Genomic DNA, 21,283 nt, shown 5'->3' on the forward strand with positions numbered 1-21,283 from the left:
AGCAGAGGGAGCTGGATCCCCTGGGGCTGGAGTTACAGAGCCCTGTGCTGGCTGATCTTAGTAAATCAGCTTAACTACATCTGGAATCAGCTAAAACCCAAGCCGCTGGGCATGCTTATGAGGGATTTTCTTGATTGGATCATCTGAGATGGAAAAAGCCACTCTACAACTGGGCTACAGCTTTTGGTAGCAGCCCTTTTGAGGGATATTAGTTTAATTATATAAAGATGTGTTGCATGTGTTTACCTTGCATGCTGTAAGACACCTTATTGGTCTAATAAAAAGGTAATGTCCGATAGCTAGACAAAAGGTATAGGTGGGACTTGCAGGCAGAGAGAGTAGGAGGAGGAATCTAGGCTTCAGAGAGACAGAAGGAGATGCCAGTCAGAGACCCGGAGGAAGCAGAAAAGCAGGACATTCAGAATGAAAGAAAAGTAAAAAGCCCCAAGGCAAAATGTAGATGAATAGAAACAGGTTAAATTAAGTTGGAAGAGCTAATGGGACAAGCATAAGCTTAAGGCCAAACTTTCACAATTATAAGTCTCTATCATTTGGGAGCTGGTTGGTGGCCCAAAGAAAATTCCAGCTACACAGCCCACACAGGAAAAACCATGGAAGAAGGAAGCTTTACTTCTGCCTGCTTGATCTTACACTTTCTAGCAAGTTCATTTCTCCTGTTAATGAGGCTTTGACTGGTGTTAGAACCTACCTCTTTGGAACTCCAGTGTAGACTGAGGACCAGGAGCAATCTAAACATTCCCTAGGACTCCAGCACCAGATTGAAACTGTCTAAAACATGCAGCTCATGGACTCAACAACCTCTGTATTTTTTGGCCTCTCCCAAAAACATTGTTAAACTACTAGACTGTATTCTGTAAGCCACTGTAAGATATATATATATATATATATATATATATATATATATATATTGCTCTTTGTATCCCACCACTTGTGACAGGTCACTCTGGATTCTAGTCTCTCACAGTATACAATACAGCCTCTCCACTGAGGGACACTAATGCTTTCCCCTGCTAGATTCTTTTTTTTTTTTTTTCTGCCAACTGGTGTCTGTTAAATGTTACTGTACACAGAGTACAGGTTCTAAAGACTCACTTTTCCCATCAAAATATTAATTAACCCAATTCTATTTGATATCCTAATCATCATCAAATATCCAAAACTTGCATACTCTTTTGACCTAGAACAGATGGCCAAGTTTGCATATATGGCTTCACTGATAAGGATCTTGTCAAATCTACCTACTCACTATACCACTAATAAAACTGAAGAAGGGGCTACAGAAATGGCCCAGTAGTTAAGAGAGTGTACTGTTCTCCCAAAGGACGAGAGTTTGGTTCCCAGAACCCATTTCAGGTAGCTCTTAGCTCTAGCCTTTAAGGGCACCCTCACACACATTCATATATCCACACAGAGACACAGATAAGTAAAAATAACTTTTTTTAAAAATGCGAAAACTTATGTAGGCTTTATATACTTCACAGCTCATTCTAGAAGACAAGAATAAGCTGGGCGGTGGTGGCGCATATCTTTAACACCAACACTTGGGAGCGAGGGGCAGGCAGATCTCTGAGTTCGAAGCCAGCCTGGTCTATAGAGTGAGTTCCGGGACAGCCAAAACGGTTACACAGAGAAACCCTGTCTGGAGAAACAAACAAACGGGGCTAGAGAGATGGTTCAGAGGTTAAGAGCACTGGCTGCTCTTACAGAGCTCCTGAGTACAATTCCCAGCAACCACATGGTAGCTCACAACCATCTATAATGAGATCTGGTGCCCTCTTCTGGTGTGCATGCATACATGTAGGCAGGATACTGTATACATAATAAATCTTAAAAAAAAACAAACAAAACAAAAGACAACATAAACACAAAACAGATAACAATTACTACAATAAAAATTTAGACCAGTATCCCTTAAGATTTATTTTAACGGTCAACAAAATGTTGACTAAGCCTAATCCATCAACATAAAAAGGATTGTATGCCATGACTAACTGAGGTCACAGGAATGCAAGGTTGGTCCAACATGAAAATCAACCAGTGGAGGACAAAACTTGCCTGGTCATCTCATGAAGAAAAGGCATTGGAGCAAAATGCAACATCCATTTCATGACACATTCAGCAGGAATGGAAGAGTACTTCCCCACCCTGAAAAGGAATCTGAGAAGTGTAATTTAAAAAACTAGCAACAGAGCTTGGGTAGAGGGATTTTTTATTGGGGAAATGGGAAAATGGGAGAGGGGAAAGTGGCCTCTGGGGACAGGAGTGGCAGAAGAGTAGAGAGGAGAGGAGACAGAGAGACAGACAGAAGCAGAGAGAGAAAGAAGATGGGAGGTGGGCAGGGTCCTTTTTTAAAAAAAGGGAAGTAGTGACTGTGCACAGGTGGTGCTCTTAGTGGCTGCAGCTGAGGGCCTATCCTGCCAGAACCCCAAGGGCAGACCAGTACAGATGCCTGAATACTAACAAGAAGCACAGCCAACTTTGTACCTAATAGCAAAATACACAAAGCTTGTCTCCTTGGGTGGGGATGTAGCTAAAGTTGGAAGAGTGCTTGCCTTGCTCTGATGAGTATTCTTGGTTGTCACCTTGACTACATCTGGAATCGACTCACACCCAAAAATGGCTTGGCACACCTGTGAGGAATTTTTGCTCAATTAAATCATTTGAAGTGGGAAGATCCACTTCTAATCCAGATCTCTGAAGACAGATTTTGGGGGGTGGGAAGACCCATCTTTAATCTTAGCCACACCTTTTGCTGGAATCCTGTAATAAATGACTTGAAAGAATGAAGCTTTCCTCTTGCCTGCTTGCTCTCACACCCTCACTAGCAAGTCCATTCCTTCATTGGCATTAGAGGCTGCTTCTTTGGGAATCTGGAGCATACTGAAGACCAGCTGAGATATTCAACCTTGTGGAATGAACAACCACTGGATTCCTGAACCTTCTGTTCATAGGCAACCACTGTTGGATTAGCTGGACCACAGCTTGCAAGTCATTCTAATAAACCCCCTTTATCTTTATAGAGAGAGATTCATTCTATTTAAGTTCTGTTACTCTAGAGAACCCTGATTTGTAGAGTAGCATACATAAATCCCTGGGTTTATCCCCAGGATTGCACAAAGTGGGCACGGTGGTGCACTTAGGAGGTGGAAGCAGAATGATCAGAAATTAAAGTTGTCTACAAAGCAAGTTCTGAGCTACCTGAGACCTTGTCTAAAAACAGAAGTGGGGGAGGGAACCTAAGAATCTAAAGACAAGTCAAATCAGGAAGTCCATTCCACCACTTACATTCAGTATTTTCCTGGAGATACAAGCCATGGTAGCTAGTCCTAAGGACACAGGTGTGCCACTGGCCTCTGAGCTCAGCCTATGTCTCCCAAGTCCTCTGTGGCCCAGCCTGACACTGGCTACTGAGCTTGTCTGCCTGAGCTGTTCAGAAGATAGCAATTCACTTTAAAACCTGTGAAGGAACTTGGACTTGCTCTGCTACCTCAGCTTTGAGGGTCACATATACAAGAAGTTAGACGTCATCAAAGAGAATGACATGCTTGGCCTTGCTTACTGACTAATGCAGATGACCCTTGGGCTTCCCAGTCTGTCTGACCAAAACTGTAGACAATGTGACTCCCCATGCATCTGAGGTAGTGGTGGGTACAGACTACTGACATGAGCAGGACTTCCCAAGGTATAATAAAAAGAAACATTCTCATGAAATTTCACCTATTTTTTTTCAAAGATTTTATTTATTTATTATGCATACAGTCTTCTGCCTGCATGCCAGCAGAGGGCACCAGATCTCATTCAAGGTGGTTGTGAGCCACCATGTGGTTGCCAGGAATTGAACTCAGGACCTCTGGAAGAACAGTCAGTGCTCTTAACCACTGAGCCATGTCCCCAGCCCCCTCACCTATTTTTATAATTATTTCAAATGTAAATATATGGTCATACAACAGATTTATCATTGTGAGTGACTGTACTGACTTAATTCATCTTATATAACTATTTAGAGATAGCTGATATGATAAGCTCCTTACATAGTTTTTAAAAAAGCAAATTAAACTTGAATATCTATAATCCTGCACTTGGCAGATAGAGGCAGGAGACCATTTCAAGGCTAGCCTTGGCTACATAGTGAGTTCCAGACCAGCCTGGACTCTATGAGACAGGACTATACATGATCTCATGTAGAGAAATAATTGAAGAAGCCAGGTGTAGGAGCACATGCCCATAATCCCAGCACTTGGGAGGCAGAGGCAAAAGATTTGCAACCAAATTTTTTATAGCTGAAATCAGCAAGGCTTTCTAAACATGAGGAATGAATAATCTGCAAATTAATTTGTGAATAGTCACAAATTAAGAAAACAATTTGCGCTGGACGTTGATGGCGCATGCCTTTAATCCCAGCACTCCAGGCAGAGGCAGGAGGACCTCTGTGAGTTCGAGGCCAGCCTGGTCTCCAGAGCAAGTGCCAGGATAGGCTCCAAAGCTACACAGAGAAACCCTGTCTTAAAAAAAAAAAAAAAAAAAAAAAGAAAAGAAAAAGAAAAAGAAAAAGAAAAGAAAACAATCGATGGAGGCCCTGGTATAGTTCAGTAGTAGAACACCTGCTAACATGCACAAGGCTTTCAATTCCAACTCAGAAAAAAGTTAGTAAACTTAACACATTAAGTGTAAATTTTAAACACAGGTGGAAGATCCTAAGGGAATGGAAAGACGTTCTGTGTTCATGGATTTTTAGATTTACTACTAGCAACCCCTTTGAAGAATGAACAAGAAAACCCTATAATTTATGTGGAATTGTAAAATTATCTATCCTACATAACCAAACAGTGTTGAAAATGAGCAAAGATGAAACCTGCACGCTTCCTGATTTTCAAACTCATTCCAAAGCTGCAGTATGAAAATGGTGTGGTGTTAGCATAAGGCAGATACAGTTAAGGGATAGAACTGGGACGCCAGAAGAAAATCCATGCATATATGGCACACTGGCTCTAAACAAGTGTGTCGTGATGGTTAACCTTGATGTTCAAACTCGGTGACACTTAGAATCCTGCAGGAACAAAACTGGGTGTTCCAGGGGGTACATTTCTACGGAGGTTAACTGGAGTAGGAGCACCTGCCCGGAATGTGGGCAGCACCATCGTAGACAGGCTGGGGTCCAGGACTTAATGAAAACAGTGAGTGGGGCACCAGCACTGGTCTGTTTCTGCTTCCTGAGTGCCATCGTGATGTGACCAGCCACCCCCTGTCCTTGCCGCCATGCCTGCCCTGCCAATGAGCCCGATGTGAAAAATAACTCAAGATGTCAAGACCATTCAGAGGAGGCAAAGACAATGTTTTCAACAGATGGAGTTGAAGGCTGGAGACATGGCTCAGCACTTAGAAATGTGTAGTGCTGCTTTTCCAGGGGACCAACTTCACTTTCCAGCACCCTGGTCAGGTCTGGCTTCAGACTGGACACATCTGGCCTTGGGTATATGCATTCACATCCACCCTTCTCTCCACAAGTACATATAATTTAAAAGTATTAGTTTTAAATTTATAAAAATATTTATTTTAAAATATTTGATTTCATTCATATACATATGCAACACATGTGTTCTTAGTGGGCAAAAGAAGATGTTGGGATCCCCTGAAGTGAGAGCTACAGGCAGCTGTGAACCTCTTGAACATGGGTGCTGGGAACTGAATTTCTGCAAAAGCAGTAAGTGGTATTAATTGCCCCATTCCCAGTCTTTAGATAGGGTCTCACTGTGTAGGCTTGGTACCTGCCTGCCTCTGCCTCCCAAGTGCTGGGATTAAAGGCAGTTTCTTATCTTTTATTTAATGTGTCTCTGTGTGTACCATGTAAAGAGGGTGTTTGATCCCCTGAAGCTGGAGTTACAAACAACTGTGAGCCACCTGATGTGGGTGCTGGGAACCAAACTTGGGTCCTCTGGAAGAGCAGGTAGCTCTCTTAACTGCTGAGCCTTTTCTCCAGGCCTCAAATTAAATCTTCAGAAAAGTAAATGGTACTAAAGCATCGGATGTCTCATGTAAAGCAACGAGTCTGTAGGCTTCCTCATAGTATATGCAAAACTAAAAATGAACCACAACCTGACTATAAAGGCATGAAACTCAAAACATAAAGGGAATCTTTGTGGATTAAATCACAATTTCTTAGACTACATCAGCAACAGCACAAGCAAACAAATAAGTTGGTCTCTTTATGAACATGTGTGGTAATGAGATCTGAATCCAAGGCCTCCTACATGATAGGCGAGTGCTGTAACACTAAGTTATGTGAATCAGGGTCTCAGTGAGTTGGCCAGGTTAGATTCAAACTTAATTCTGTAGCTCAGGTTACCTCTGAACCATCTCCTGCTTCAGCCTAACAGAGAAGCTAGAATTACAGGCCTAACCACCTGGCACAGCTGTGTTATCAAAATAAAACTTTCAGCAGGGTTGGTGGTGCAGTGGTGTATGCCTGTGATACCAGCACCTGAGAGGCAGAGGGAAGATTGACAACACACTTTCAAGTTCCAGGCAGCCAATACTACATGCTGACACCTTGTCTCAAAACAAAACAAAACAATGTTTAAATGAAGGGTGATATCACTAGTAACAGGTCATTTTGGCATCTTCTGCCCTCTGAAAGGATTCGAGGAAAAGCACACATCCACCCCTCTAAAATCTACATTCGAAAGTCTACTCATGAGACAAGAACAGACAAAGCCAAATAAAGGCACATCCTATAAAACTCTGAGCCAACACTCTTCAAAAGTAGCAAGTTTATAAAAAGACTAAAAAACTCATAATTGGAGGAGACATGGATAAATGTAATGTGGGGTCTCAAACTGGCAAAATCCAGTATCTATATCTTTGTTAATAACATTGTAGAAATGTTACTGAGATGTCAGCGTTAGAGGAAGCAGAAGAAGGACGCCCAGGAACAACCTTTACCATTCTTGCAACTGTTTTGTAAATCCTCAGCAATTTGAAGAAAGGGCGGTGAGGAATGGATCAGCAATTAAGGGCACTTGTTGCTCTTACAGAGGACCTAGATTCGGTTCCCAGCACCTACATGGTAGCTCATAACCAGTTCCATGGAACTCAAATCTGCCTTCTAACCCTTGTGGGCACACACATATATATAGGAATGCACCCACAACATTCATACACATAAAATAAATAAATCTAAAATTTTTTAAAATGATTTGAAGGAAAAACAAAGGTAGGTAGGGGTGTGGCTTAATGATGAAGTACTTATCCAGCTTGCATGCAGTCCTGAGTAAACATCAACATCATGAAAGAACAAATATACCTATGCTCTCAGAATCTGATAGGATGGAGGCAAGAGGATCATGAGATCAGGGTCATTCTCAGCTACATAGGAGTTCAAGACCCTGTCTCAGAAAACCAGAAAACATATACATATAAGCCACACTACTGAAAATTACCAACAGTTAAGTTCTTTGGGGATATATCTATTAGTCCATTTTTGTTTCTGATTCTCCTTTCAAATACAAGAAATAAATCTAGCCAGGCATGGTGGTTCACACCTTTAATGCCAGCACTCAGGAGGCAGGGGCAAGCGTATCTCTGAGTTGGAGGCCAGTCTGGTCTTTCTAGTGTCTCAAAAAGTAAACGATTTAATATCCCACCCTCTTCAACATTCGCATAACTTCTTTGCTAACATTTATGGAGTAGTGAGAGGGAATTGTGTAATATTCACATTGTAATTATGAAATAATGAATGGGGACTGTGTATGTTATTACCAGGTGAAAAATCTTAGTGCTAACAATCACTTGGCACATGAAACACAGAGCTCTATGAGGGAAGCAGATTTCTTTCTTTGTTCTTCTGTAAGATAACATTTTAGAAAAACAATGAGGTTCAGAGAAGGTTTTTTTTTCCCATTATTTCCCACTTTGTCTATTTATTTACTTATGGGGACAGGGAGACACACACATGTAGACATACTATGGTGTGCACGCAGAGATCACACGGCATTTTGCAGGAGTTGGTTCTCCTCCTACTGTGTGTTCTGAAGATCAAACTCAGGTTGGTAGCAGGTGCTCTTACCTACTGAGTCACCTCACTGGCCCCTTCATTTTTGAGACAGGATCTCACTCTGTATGCCTTGCAGTCTCAGAGCTCACTATGTTGGCCAGGATGACCTCAAATTCACAATAATCCTCCTTCCTCGGTCTAAGTACAGACTACAGTCATATATCATTACACTTCTCAGTAACTTTTACAGAGCTGGACATGGTAACTCACACCTTTAGTTCCAGCACTGAGGAGGTGAAAGAGGAGTCAGGCAGATCGCTGTGAGTTCAAGGCTAGAAGTTCATAGGTCAGAGTCAATGAAAATCCATGGACATGATTATTCCACTTGTCAACATGCTGTAAGCTTTATGAACGTCACTGTTGTTTTGTTCTTCTTTTGTGTTTCGAGACAGGGTTTCTCTGTGTAACCCTGGTTGTCCTAGGACTCTCCCTGTAGACCAGGCTGGCCTTGAACTCGCAGAGATTCGCCTGCCTCTGCCTCCAAGTGCTAGGATTAAAGGTGCACACAACCACTGCCTGGCTTTTTTTTTTTTAGAACACTTTTAGAAAATAAACTTTTTTTATTTTCTGTGTATGAGTATGTTGATTGCATGTCTGTCTGTGCACCACATGCATGCATTGCCTATGGAGGCCAGAAGAGGGCGATGGATTTCCTGGAACTGGAGTTACACCCAGTTGTGAGCTACCAAATAGGCACTTAGAAGCCACATCCTCTGTTAGAGTGGCCAGTGCCCTTAACCACGGGGTCATCTCTCCAGCTCCATGAACTTCAATTTGAGGGAAAAATATATTTGTGGTTTCTTCCAAGAATGCCAATTAGTCTATGAATAAATGCTTGTAAGTCAATGCAAAGTCAAAAGCCTCATTCTACACTCAGTGCCTTGGTTTCTCTTTCTGGCCAGCTGGTTCTGGGAAGAGGGCTGTGTCTGTGAGAGGAGCCAGAACTACCCAGGGTCTATCCATTTCCTAAATGCTCACAATTCTATTGACTTTAACTTACTTTTTCTTGTTTCCTTTCACGACCAAACAAGGTCACTAGGGCCTATTCAAACTAAGTACTGCTCAACAATACTCTCATCTTACCTCCTTACAGGAGGGAGACTTTATATCGTAGGGAGGAAGGGACACAGGAGTCTAACCTACCTATTAAAGATGTGGTTCATTTTCTTGCAGTTCTAATAGAAATGAATGCTAAATTAGAAAAGAACACCCAGGTCCCTCCCTGTTGATGTAAATCCACTTCAGAACACAATCAGGGTTATACTTAAGATCTTCCAACACTTTATTTGGTTTGCATTATCTAGGACAAGCGACATCATCTTTGTCCTGAGTACTGCATTTTCATTCCCAAGATAGAAAATACAAGTTTCCTTGGGTGTCTCCCACGGCAAGCTTCAAGGTAGAGTCGGGCCCCAGCCAAGGTTCCACGCAGCTCACTGGTCCATCACATCGGAACAAACCCAACTAAAACAGGAACAGAAATGGGGGAGGGAGGTGAAGCTACAGGCTTAGGGTCTCCTTATCAACTTATCTCAAATAAACACCTCAGATACAAGGCCACTGCAAGAGAGATTGAAGAAAACAACTTTCATCCTTTGCCCCTCCTTATCCTAAACGTTTTCTGGCAATAGCCCTTTCCCAGCTTGCATGCATGCATGTTCAAGTGTGTGAGTGTGTGTGCATGCGCACGCAGGCACACAGACACACACATACATACTTACCAGCTGCATACTGGGTCTCTCCCACAGCTTAACATCTCTATCCTTCGAAGCAGTCACCAGCAATCCAGGAAGCACATGGAGGGCTGTGACTGAGCCCAAGTGAATCTGAGAGGAGAGGAACAACGTGAGTTCTCTGGGAGACCTTTCAACTGAGGAAGCAGCAAAGGCTGCTGTGTCAGGCTTAGAAATTCCTCCCTCTCTCCACTGCCCTTCCCACACGCTTACCTTTTTTCCCTGCTGTGCCTTTAAATGTCTAGGCCCTGACCAGCTCTCCATGCAGGAATCTGAATCAGAGTGCACAGATGGATCTGTCTCTGGAGACTGAGTTTTAGGTGGCTTTGCTTTTTTCTGCCAAATGTTGTCTACAATCCATTCTCCTTCCTGGGTACACTCAGCCAAGCTCCACAGCATTCCGTCAGAGGTGGCACACAGAAATGCTGACTCTGCCATTTTAAGAGTGAAGTTAGAGAGCCAGGTCTCAGGCCTCTAGGACCCACCAGCCACCCTAAGTCACCCCAGAGCTCCTCTGCTCTTTTCACGCCCACTAACCAGACTCAGGTTTGGCCTGAGTGATTGCTACTGGGGACCCATTAGGATTCTTTATGTCCAGAATGAAGTCCAGGTTCTCATCAAACTCTCCTGACTCCTTCTGCTCCTGTGAAAGGATAGGTGATTAGGTAACTTGTCTGTCTACATGATACAACTCCACTAACAAAGCCACGGTGTTCTTCTTCAAGGTGCTCAGGACATTAAAAAAAAAATCTACAGTACAGTCCATGCATGGAATGGACGCATGTAAGAATCTACCCACGCAGGCCCCCAGGAGAAGATGTAGAACAGCTCTACCCTCTTGATGCTGGTATCACGCCCATCCCCAGTGGTAGAAGAGCCCCAGACCTGGCAGCAGGTTTTAGTGTCATGATGTCCTCCTCCACTTGAGTGAGGTCTCTGCAATGTGGACACATTTGTGTCTAGCCTCCTTCGGCAGACAACATGTCTGTATTTCCCATCTGCCAATACTCAGTGTCGTGCTCTCCTTTTTCTGCCACACAGTTCTATACTGCAAGTCACCTGTCTTCTTTCTGTGTCCAGGCGCTTACATTGGTTTGGCCATGGTGAATTAGGATGACATAGACGTGCCTGTGCCTGGCATTTGGGGACTATGTACACTTCTTTCACTTAGGTTCATGTTTGGGAACAGAATCACTGTTTCCTAAACAGGCTTTGTAGGTTACTTTAGTAGGTAACAGGTTAGGATTTCATAAACTTTCCAGAAACAAGGGACCTCAGGAATTTGGGGAATGAAATATAGCTTTGACATACCCAAATTGGTTAAGTGTAAAACACCTATGAGGTAACTGCATCATGACAGAGACACAGTGCAGCCCTTGCCTTCAAATGCTAATACTGACAGAGTCAGCAATAAGAAAACTAGGGGACAGGCTAGGCATGGTGGCACACACCTTTAATCTCAGCCCTACAGAGCCAGAGTTCTAGGAAGCCTGCTCTATGGAGTGAGTCCCAAGACAGCCTAGGGCTACACAGAGAAAGCCTGTATCAAAAAACCCAAAAAGAATGAAAGAAATGAGGGAGGGAAGGAGAGAGGGAGGTAGGGAGGGAGAGAGGGAGAGAGGGAGGGAGGAAGGGAAGGAGATGACTTAACAGGTAGGAGCAATTGCCACCAAGCCTCACAACCTGAGTTTGGTCTCTAGAACCCACATGTATGAAGAACCAATCCACCAAGTTGCTTTCTGACTTCCACATGCATACTATGGCACACAAGTGCCCACATGGACAGACAGACAGACAGACAGACAGACAGACAGACAGACAGACACACACACACACACACACACACACACACACATAAAACAAAAATTAAAAAAGATGAAAAAGAACTGGCATGGTGGCAGAGACCTCCCCAGCATTCAAGGAGACAAAGGCAAGCAGATGCCTGTGAGCTCTGGGTCAGTCATGTGAGGCCCTATATCAAAATGAAAAAAAAGGATAAGGCTTGAGGAGGGGAGAGGAAGGGAGGAGAGAGAGAAGAAGAGGAAGAAGGGGAGATGGGGAAGAAGGGGAGAAAGGGAGGAAGGGGAAGGAAAAGGAAAGGAAAAAACAAAATAACAACAACAAAAAACCCTCCTAGATCCCTGATTTTTAAAATTCTACAACCTTTGTTTGCACAATGAAATCTTACACGGAAACTCAGCATCCAATGATTGAAAATAGAGTCACTCCAGGGAAAGGGAGATGAGGGGACTGGAGCCACTGCTTTTCCCTTCCCTCTCTCCTCCATGATGGTTTCCAATGCATTGGTTCTAGAGTGTAGAATCTAGACATCCAAACAGGACTCACCAAGAAAGAAAGAAATGCAGAGACCCCCTGCTGCAGGTAGAATATGCCGTGCTCCTTGCTGGTGCACAGTATGGAAGAATGTGATCCGAACCTCCGGCTGTTTTATAAGAAAGTGAAAGACTGAGTCCAAGATTGCATCTCTTTAAGACCATGTTTGACTTGGTCTCCAGGTAACCACGAAACCACTTTTCATTTCAGCTCAAGAAGTTTTGCATTTTGTATCTTACCAGATCACAGATGGAGTACACCCAGGCTTCATCTGTAGTAATTCCACGTTCTCTTTCATTATGATGAGAGACTGGCCATCAGGGGCCAGATCCAGACCTGTCAAGACTCCCAAGTCTTCTGGCAGAACTCGCTTCATGTGAAGACTGTAGCTCAAGAGACACACACAAGCAGGAAAGAATACTTCTTTAGCTAACTTCTCGCAGTGCTTCCCACACACTTCTCATGAATGAAGTGTAAAACCCAGTGACTCCTGCTCCTAACCATCTGTGGCATGCTTGTTTGCTGTTGCTGTCCCGGGGATGTGGCCGGAGCCTGTGGCATGACTCAGACAAGCACCCTAGCACTGAGCTACAGTCCCAGCGCCTGTCTCTCAACATGCACCATCACTCTCCCTTACTTGCTCAAAAGAGGGTTCTCTAACACTGCTGCTGTTTGTTTCCATCAATAAGCCCTGTGGATACTTCCTCCTGTAACAGGGCCCCCGACCTTAGTATGTCTCCAAACCTCAGCCCAACTGACTCCATGATGGAAGTACCATTCAGGCCATAAAACTCAGCACGTAAACAGCACACCAGCCAAAAATGGAAACAAAGACTTAATCCATCCAAGTCCACAGTTCTGGGCAGGTCTCTAAATATACTAACCTTGCTCTTTGGCCTGAAACTCTCTATGTTCACCAGGGTGGCCTTGAACTCAAAGAGATCTACCTGCCTCTACTCCTGAATGCTGGAATTAAAGGAATGCCCCACCACTACCTAACTTCTTCTTGGCCATCCGCAGCCCCTTTAGGAACCCAAGGTCTCGGCTATACCTGGAATTCTGGCCCTATACTTCAAGTAGGGCCAGAAAGACAGCTCAGCAGGTAGGCACAAGGTGTAGGAAAGAATTGATTCCAAGAATTGTCTCTGACCTCCATATGAGTAGCCTGAACAAGCACACCTCAGCACCACACACTACCACCACCACCACCACCACCAACAACAAAACCCCAGAATACTCTGAAAATTCCCATGCATAAATTTTAACACTATTGACTTTTCTGGGTTGAGTTAACACTATTTGCTTTTCTGGAACACCATTCCCTTCTTTTACTAGCCCAGAAAATTCTTCATTTTTTATGTCTAATTTTAAAGACCATCTCTTGCCGGGCGTTGGTGGCTCATGCCTTTAATCCCAGCACTTCGGAGGCAGAGGCAGGTGGATCTCTGTGAGTCCAAGGCCAGCCTGGTCGCCAGAGTGAGTGCCAGGACAGGCTCCAAAGCTACACAGAGAAACCCTGTCTCAAAAAAAAAAAAAAAAAAAAAAAAAGACCACCTCTTTGCTACCATTTCTCAAGTTTTGCAGACCCATGAGCTACTGGAGGCCTTTTAAAAATTCAGCTGGGCCAGGAACAGTTGGCCTGAACAAGGGAGAGCACATCGACCCCAGATGCTGTCTGGGAGGCCAATACAAGACTGATACAGACCCCTGAACATGGATGTCAATAAGGAGGCCTCTGCACTCCAGGGAGCCTCTGGTAGTGGATTAGTATTTTTCCCTGGTGCAAGAAGGGACTTTGAGAGCCCATCCCACGTGAAGGGTTACACTCTGGCCCTGGAAAACATGGGGAAGGGCCCAGGCCCAGTACAGGAAGATTTGGAGGACACTGCAGAGCCCCTGTTGAGGGCCCTACCCTGCCTGGGGAGTGGTGGGTGGATGGGGTGGGGGTAGGTTGGGGGTGGGGGAGGAGGGATGGGGTGAGGGGAGGGAGAGGGAGAAGGGACTTACATGTGAAACAAGCTTGTTCCCTAACTTGAACTAAAAAAAAAAAAAAAAAAATTCAGCTGGGTTTGGTGCCACACACCTCTAATTCCAGCCACTCAGGAGACTCAGTGGGAAAGACCCTGAATTGCCAACCTGAGCAATGTAACAAAACTCTGCCTCAAAAGTAAACTAATCCCAACACTCGGGAGGCAGAGGCAGGCAGATCTCTGTGAGTTTGAGGCCAGCCTGGTCTCCAAAGCGAGTGCCAGGATAGGCTCCAAAGCTACACAGAGAAACCCTGTCTTGAAAACCCAAAATAAATAAACAAACAAACAAATAAAATTCATGTGTACCACACTCTCTGGTCTAGAACTTAACACCAAGTAGGCATTTAAGAATTACTCATTTAGCTGGGCAGTGGTGGTGCACACCTTTAATCCCAGCACTTGGGAGTCAGAGGCAGGTGGATCTCTGTGAGTTCGAGACCAGATTGGTCTACAAAGTGAGTTCTAGAACCGCCAGAACTGTTATACAGAGAAACCCTGTTTTGAAACAAACAAACAAACAAACAAAGAAACAAAAGAATTACTCATTTAAACTTTAAACTGACAAGGCCAGAGGCTGGTGAGAGGGCTCAGTGGGTGAAGACACTTGCCAATGAGCCTGGTGACCTTAGTTTGATTCCCCAGAACCCACATGATGGTATGAGAGCCAGCTCCCTCAGGTTGTTCTCTGACCTCTGCACACACAGGTGAAGACTATAAAGACATAAACAGAGGAAGGCACTACCTTAGCTAACCTTCCTCAGACTCCTCAATTCCACAGGTACTACTCACAAATAAAAGAGTATAAAGCAAAATGTCTTAGCTGCCCCCACATATCCAGTTTCCTGTCACAAGGACACACAAAGATCAATAAAGGTAATCTGAAAACAACAGATAAAGCCAGAGGCAGCTGACATCCTGTCAGCCTCACCCAGAAGCATAGACAGATCATAACAAAACCCTAGGTGTGTGTAGCTCGACATTCCCATCAGCAGCTGCCTTGTTTCACCTGGGATTTCTGGACGTTGACCCTTCCAACAGTTCCACTTGCCACTCGCTGACATTTTCATTGGCACTAAGAACAAAGAACGAATGTGCCGAGTACCAGATCACGTCACTGACACGGCCTGGAGCCTGTGTGTGAAGCAAGTTCAGTTAGTACTTTTGAGGAAAAAAACATAAACCTTCCTCCTCCCGGACATGCAAGAAAAACTCTAACCCAAGGAAGTTCCACTAATGGACAGAATTCACACAGACTTAGTCACCTGTGCTGTAGCCACAGCTTTGGCTTCCTGCCATAGTATTAGCTCCCCAGCTTCATTTGCAGACACTGCCAGAGAACCATCTGGTGCCCATGCCACAGCAGTGATGACCACAGCACTTCTAGGTTTGTTTGCATCATCTGGTGAAGAGAGGAGGGTATACATTAAGAGCTCTGATACAGAGAGAAGAATAGTGGTGGGCGCCTTTCATCCTAGCACTGGGGATACAGAGGCAGGTGGACATCTGTGAGTCTAAAACCAGCCTGGTCTAAAGACTACAAAGTGAGACCTTGTCTCAGAAAGAAAGAAAACATCTTGGCTACTGGAAGGGATTGAGGTATAAGGTTACCCTTGGCATTCTTTGTTCCAGTCTTCTTTCATGCTACCTCCTCCCCCCATCACTCACCTGCTTCCTTAGGTATTTGCCAGAGCTGTACAGAGCTGTTATCTGAGGTCAGCAGGTGGCCTGAGGCCTCGGATGCAGCAGCAGCAGTGACTGGACCACTGTGTCCCTGGAGGGTGCGTATTTGGCACACCTAGGAAAAAGGGGGTTGCAGAGGTTGTCCTTCATGCCTTTTCTATCCATTCCCGACCCAAGTTCTTGCAGAGAGCTCACCAAGAGGGGATGCCACAACTTTGTGGCTCCATCCAGTCCAACCGTCACTGCCAGAAGCTCTGATCCAGGCTGTCCAGCTGAAAAGACAGGGAAACCAACTCAGAAAGAATGGTCAGGACCAGATGCAAAGACTTGTAATAGAGCGGTAGCTAGCAAGCACTGGGCCCTAGGTTTATTCTCTAGTACTGAAAAAGAAGAAGAGAAGGAAACAAAAACAGTAGCAACAAAGGGGAAGGGCTGATGGTTCAATACCTGGGCGGGACTCCAGGACAGCTGCACACTGGCTGATGGGTCCTGTGTGAGCAGGGATGCTGGTCAGCTCCACTCCCTGCTGGTCCCACACTTTCAAAGTCCCGTCCCGGCTCACAGATACTATATGCTCCTCCTGTTCCCAGATCACAGTGTCAGAGGACAGTCACAGTGAGTAGGATGTGGGAAATGAGGCAGGCAAGCAAAGCTTCTTGGACTGCACTTGTTTGGAGTATGCACACAATTGTAATAGTTCATCTGGCAGCCTGAGACCCTGACCTGCATGAGCTATGCATACCCCGCTCTCCAAACAACACAACTAATACCTCATCAGCAACCTAAGTCTCCCACCTGCACAGAACTGCACACACCCCTACCTTTGAACAATGGAATAAATTTCTCTTCCTCCTAACATGCAGCAAACATAGACAGATTTCCATACAATTATATCCTCTTTTCCCTCTGGGTATGAGGGATCTGGCCTGAACCGGTTTTGGATGCATGTGAAATAAATCAAACTATGTCCCTATTTGGTATACATATAATTAAAAATAGAAACACTGTGGTAATACACATGTACAGAGGGCAAAAAGTTTATTTAATCCAAGTCTGTCAATAGAAATAGAGAACCACACAAACTATACCCTACATCCCTAGGAACCCCTAGTAACCAAACTCCTCCTTCCTTCAGACCTCATCCAAGAAGCACTAACCAATATCTGGGACCCTTGAGTATTCTTTCACTTATGTCACCAGCTGTCCTTATTGACAGGCTATTGGTCCTATACTATTGTTTTGCTTTGAATAAAATTATCTCTCTGTTCTCACAATCTGTGTGTGCTTTAAAATTCTTTTTTAAATTTTAAGTGTGCATTTGTGTGTACACATATGTGTGCACATGTGTGTGTGTGTGTGTGTGTGTGTGTGTACATGTGTGTGTGTAGGCATGTGCACATGGATGGAGGTGCCCAAGGTTTTAGATCTCCATGGAGCTGGGGATTCTGGCAGCTGTGAACTGCCTGACATGGGTGCTGGGGATTGAACTCAGGTCTTTAGGAAGTGCTCTTAGCTGCTGAGCCATCTCTCCAGTCCATTCTGTGTGTGCTTTTATTGAGTTCCTGATTAAGACACCAAGGATGTAGAAAACACATGGCCAAGACCCTAACTCCCTCCAGAGAGGGGAAGGTAAACATCAGGGAAAAGATGAGGAACTCAGGACTCTGGAGCTGAGTTGTTTGGGACTGCCATCTTGCCAGAAATTCACAATACTAGAGAACTCATTTTTATGTGCCATCATATCACCCATCAAACTCAACACTGTAATACAGTCCTAAGCATCACATTTTTACTATTTGCCTTTGAAACTAGATACCTAATACATCCAGTCTCCCAGATTCTCCTGACCTTCCCAAAGAATGCTGGTGAAGTCCGTTGCCTTACCACAGCAACCACAGAGCTCACAGCACTCTGGTGGCCCAGGAACTGACCAAGTTGCTGTCCTGACTCTGGATCCCAGAGTCCCACAGAGCCATCATTAGAGCAGGAGACCTACAGCCAAAAGGGAAAGGAGCAAGATCATCAGCATTCCTCTAGCATTTTCTTTGTGTGGCTTTGAGACAGGGTCTTACTATGTAGCTCTAGCTGGCCTGGAACTCACTATGCTCGGATTAAAGGAGTGCAGCACCATGCAGGGATCCTTCCTTATCTCTCCTTTTTAAAGAAACAACATAAGAGGGGCTGGAGAAATGGCTCAGTGGTTAAAAGCATGATCTGCTCTTCCAGAAGACCCAGGTTCAAGTCTCAGCAATCACATGGCAGCTCACATCTATCTGCAACTCCAGTTCCAGGGCTTCTGCCCCCCTCACACAGACATACATGCAGGCAAAACAACAATGAACATAAAATAAATTGCATATATTTTAAAAAAATAAAACAACATAAGAACACTCCATATATTTTACAAACCCTGAGAAAATACTCTGAGATTTACAAATCTTTCACTCTCAGGCATTCCAAAGCTGGAGAGACCATACTGTGTTCTTGTTAGGAACATGGGCTTTGGGGCTGGAGATGGCTCCAACTACAAAATTTCTCTGTTCTAGAAGACAGAAATTCGCTCCTAAGCACTGGCATCAGGCAGCTCACAATGACCTGTAACTCTGGATTCAGTGATCCACATCCCTTTCTGGCCTCCATGGGCATGGCACTCATATGCACAAGCCCACACACATACATATTAAAAACATAATTTAAAAAATTTAAACCTTAAATAAAAAAGGCATAGGCTAGAGGAATGTGGCTAGTACCTTAGATTCGATATCCAACACCAAAAAGTCAGAAGGGTTTTTCTATCAGAATGCTTACTGGCTCAGGGATGGTTGAATGACTCAGTGGATAAAGATGCTTGTCACCAAGCCTGGCAATCTAAATTCATTTCCTAGATCCAGATGTGAAAAGAGCACTACCTACTGCAAGTTATCTTTTGACCTTCATGTACCACAATGGCACATCCAACTACACATATACACACATGCACATAAAAGTGTAAAGAGTTAAAGCAAATAAGAATTCTTGTTAGCTCAGCTTTATCACTGCATGATCTTGAAAATGCTTTTCTGGGGTCAATTTTCTTATCTGTGAGAAAGACATAATGGTGGTGACTACTTTCCAAGGTACTGTAAAGATTAATCATGGTAATAAGTAAAACTGAGCTCGTGTCAAACCTAGCATATACTATGTACCCAGAAGATGTCAGCAAGACTATAATTAACAAGATGCTAGAAAAAGTCTGAGGTGGAGATTGCTTTCCTCCAGGTTCCTGGGCCCTGTGTATTCTTCCCCTTCCCTCCACTCACCAGTAGGTTATCTTTGGTCCACGCACAGCCAGTGATCCAGTCACGGTGACAGGAAGTGAGGGAGTGAATCAGAAGAGGGGCTTGGGCTGTCTTCACATCCCAGCAGAGGAGATTCTGGGTAGGCAATGACAGGGATCCATCAGGGCACAGACCATGGCAATGCCGAAGCCATTTCAGATAGTGTGCTAGTTTTGTTTTGGACAAAGTCTCCTAAGCTGTGTCCTAAGCTGGCCCTGGACTAATGGATCAATGAACTCCTGACCCTCCTGCCTTCACCTTCTAAGTACTGAGGTCAAGGTCGGTGGCACCACACCTGGTTTCAAGCGGCAAGTTTTAAAGAGGAGAAAAATTGCAAGGCATGCAGATAGACCCACCTGCAGAGCTGGCAGATCAAAAAGGAGAAGAAAGCAATAGAAAATGGACTGTGGGACCCCAGGGTTTCATCCTTCTGCAGCTCACCCGATCCCTGCCCGCAGTGGCCAAAATGCTTCCATCAGGGCTGAAGTTACAGCAACACACCGGGCCCTCATGTCCCCGGAGTTCAGCACAACAGGGAAAGTCTTCTGCCTCATGTGGCTGTGTCAGCAGCTGCCTGGACCATAGTCGCACTGTGAAATCCTCTGCATTGGAAATGGAAAGGGAAGCGCTTCCTGAAAACCAAAGCGAGACTGGCCTAGGAGGCCAAAGGGAGCCACGGGAGCAGAGCACAGCACCCAGGGACACAGCTCTAAGGAAGTGAGATGGTGCATCACCAGAATGTGCACAGGCCCCCGGCAAGACACTAAATAAGCACACAGCATGGGAATGCCCTGCACCCCAGCTCCTGCTTAGCAGGGGTCAGGAAGGTGGCTCCTTGTATCTTCATTTCCCGCCACACTTCTCAGAGCAGCTGCTACAGAAGCTACGATTCTCAAGGCCTCAATGATGCTTTCACCTCACCATCTGTGAGGATAACATCTCTTGTTTCCAGAGGACCGAGGCAATTCTGCACTCCCTCTCCTCCTCTTCTCTACTCTCTCTAGAAACAGTCTAGAGTAACTATGTAAGATGAACACATTCAAAAGCATTTTAAAGGCTGTAAATAAGAACTGTACTCGCATGGGTTTTGATGAGCATGTGCAACTAGTTATAAATTGAAGGGTGACATCAGCATATTTCAAAGAAATGATTCGGTAACACTGCTCAGCCATACCGGAGGCAGAAGCCAAGAGTTCCTGGGAAGTAGCCAGTCCAAGCACAGGCTTCTGGTGTCGGGACAACAGCCACAGGGAATAGAGAGAGCGTCCTTTGATCATCCAGCCACGCAAGGATCCATCTTCTGCACCACTCACCAAAACGCTGGGACTGAGCCAGACTAGTGCGGACACTGCCACATTTAGCACTTGACGTTGAGTCTCCTGGGAGCCTAGAAAAATGAAAGTGTACACAGACATTTGGAAAAAGAAGTGAGGTAGCAGGTACCTTCTTTCCAAGGGTGCCAACCCGTCCATTCCCCCTCTGATACCTGAAGAAATGTTGTAGATCTTAATGCCATCCTCTCGGTACCCAACAGCCACCTGGCCACCATCTGGGTTGAGAGCCACAGAGAGTGCAGGCGACAGAGGAAAAGAGCCCAGGCAACCCCTGGGCCGGCCAAGAAATCCTGACCATAACTGAGCCTAGGATGCCAGAAAAGAGTTTAGAGATACTCACCTCTGCTGCCTTGTCCCATCCCCTATGAAATCTTCCTTCAAGAGACTTTAGAAAATCTCCCTCACCATCTAAACTCCCTGGAGATCTTCAACAAAAGCCCCAGCATCACCTGAACACATCCCTACTTTTGCTACTCAGTCCTCGAACCCACCACAGGTCCTCTGTAACCTCACCTTGCCATCTTCTCCAGCCGTCAGGAACCGGCCTCCAGCATGCAAGAAAAGAACGGCATCAACACAGCCACAGTGTGCAGAGAAGGTTGCCAGCCGTGTAGCCTCTTGCCAGGCCCACAGCTCCACTGCCCCGTCTATCCTGCCTACAGCCACAGACTTCCCAGGTGCACTGAATGCCAGAGTACGGACAGAGGCTCCCGGGGCTCCTAGTTCCTAGATGAGATGTAGAAACAGGAACGACAGGGCCTGTTCTCAGCACAGGCTCAAAATG

At 45.0% G+C, this 21,283-nt stretch overlaps 1 protein-coding gene across 2 annotated transcripts in view; it reads right to left on the minus strand.

Annotated features, from left to right (window-relative positions):
* Nucleotides 1-9,329: 9,329 nt before the first annotated feature.
* Nucleotides 9,330-21,283, minus strand: part of Tep1 (telomerase associated protein 1) — a 46,272-nt gene continuing 34,318 nt past the window's right edge. The window contains exons 39-55 of one of the 2 annotated variants that reach the window (XM_027386592.2): nucleotides 21,013-21,225; nucleotides 20,652-20,805; nucleotides 20,340-20,552; nucleotides 19,607-19,767; nucleotides 19,148-19,261; nucleotides 17,733-17,840; nucleotides 16,296-16,428; nucleotides 16,044-16,120; nucleotides 15,834-15,963; nucleotides 15,431-15,567; nucleotides 15,175-15,299; nucleotides 12,378-12,521; nucleotides 12,151-12,247; nucleotides 10,342-10,447; nucleotides 10,018-10,235; nucleotides 9,793-9,897; nucleotides 9,330-9,535 (exon numbers count right to left, since the gene is read on the minus strand). In XM_027386592.2, the coding sequence (XP_027242393.1) occupies nucleotides 9,413-9,535; nucleotides 9,793-9,897; nucleotides 10,018-10,235; nucleotides 10,342-10,447; nucleotides 12,151-12,247; nucleotides 12,378-12,521; nucleotides 15,175-15,299; nucleotides 15,431-15,567; nucleotides 15,834-15,963; nucleotides 16,044-16,120; nucleotides 16,296-16,428; nucleotides 17,733-17,840; nucleotides 19,148-19,261; nucleotides 19,607-19,767; nucleotides 20,340-20,552; nucleotides 20,652-20,805; nucleotides 21,013-21,225 (2,358 nt within the window). In that variant the 3' untranslated portion in view covers nucleotides 9,330-9,412. Of the gene's footprint in view, nucleotides 9,536-9,792; nucleotides 9,898-10,017; nucleotides 10,236-10,341; nucleotides 10,448-10,471; nucleotides 10,741-12,150; nucleotides 12,248-12,377; nucleotides 12,522-15,174; nucleotides 15,300-15,430; nucleotides 15,568-15,833; nucleotides 15,964-16,043; nucleotides 16,121-16,295; nucleotides 16,429-17,732; nucleotides 17,841-19,147; nucleotides 19,262-19,606; nucleotides 19,768-20,339; nucleotides 20,553-20,651; nucleotides 20,806-21,012; nucleotides 21,226-21,283 lie in introns of those variants that run through there. The other variant, XM_027386593.2, reaches the window with a different exon arrangement.

The sequence above is a fragment of the Cricetulus griseus genome (assembly GCF_003668045.3).
Source record: "Cricetulus griseus strain 17A/GY chromosome 1 unlocalized genomic scaffold, alternate assembly CriGri-PICRH-1.0 chr1_1, whole genome shotgun sequence".
In the NCBI taxonomy this organism is placed as follows: domain Eukaryota; kingdom Metazoa; phylum Chordata; class Mammalia; order Rodentia; family Cricetidae; genus Cricetulus; species Cricetulus griseus.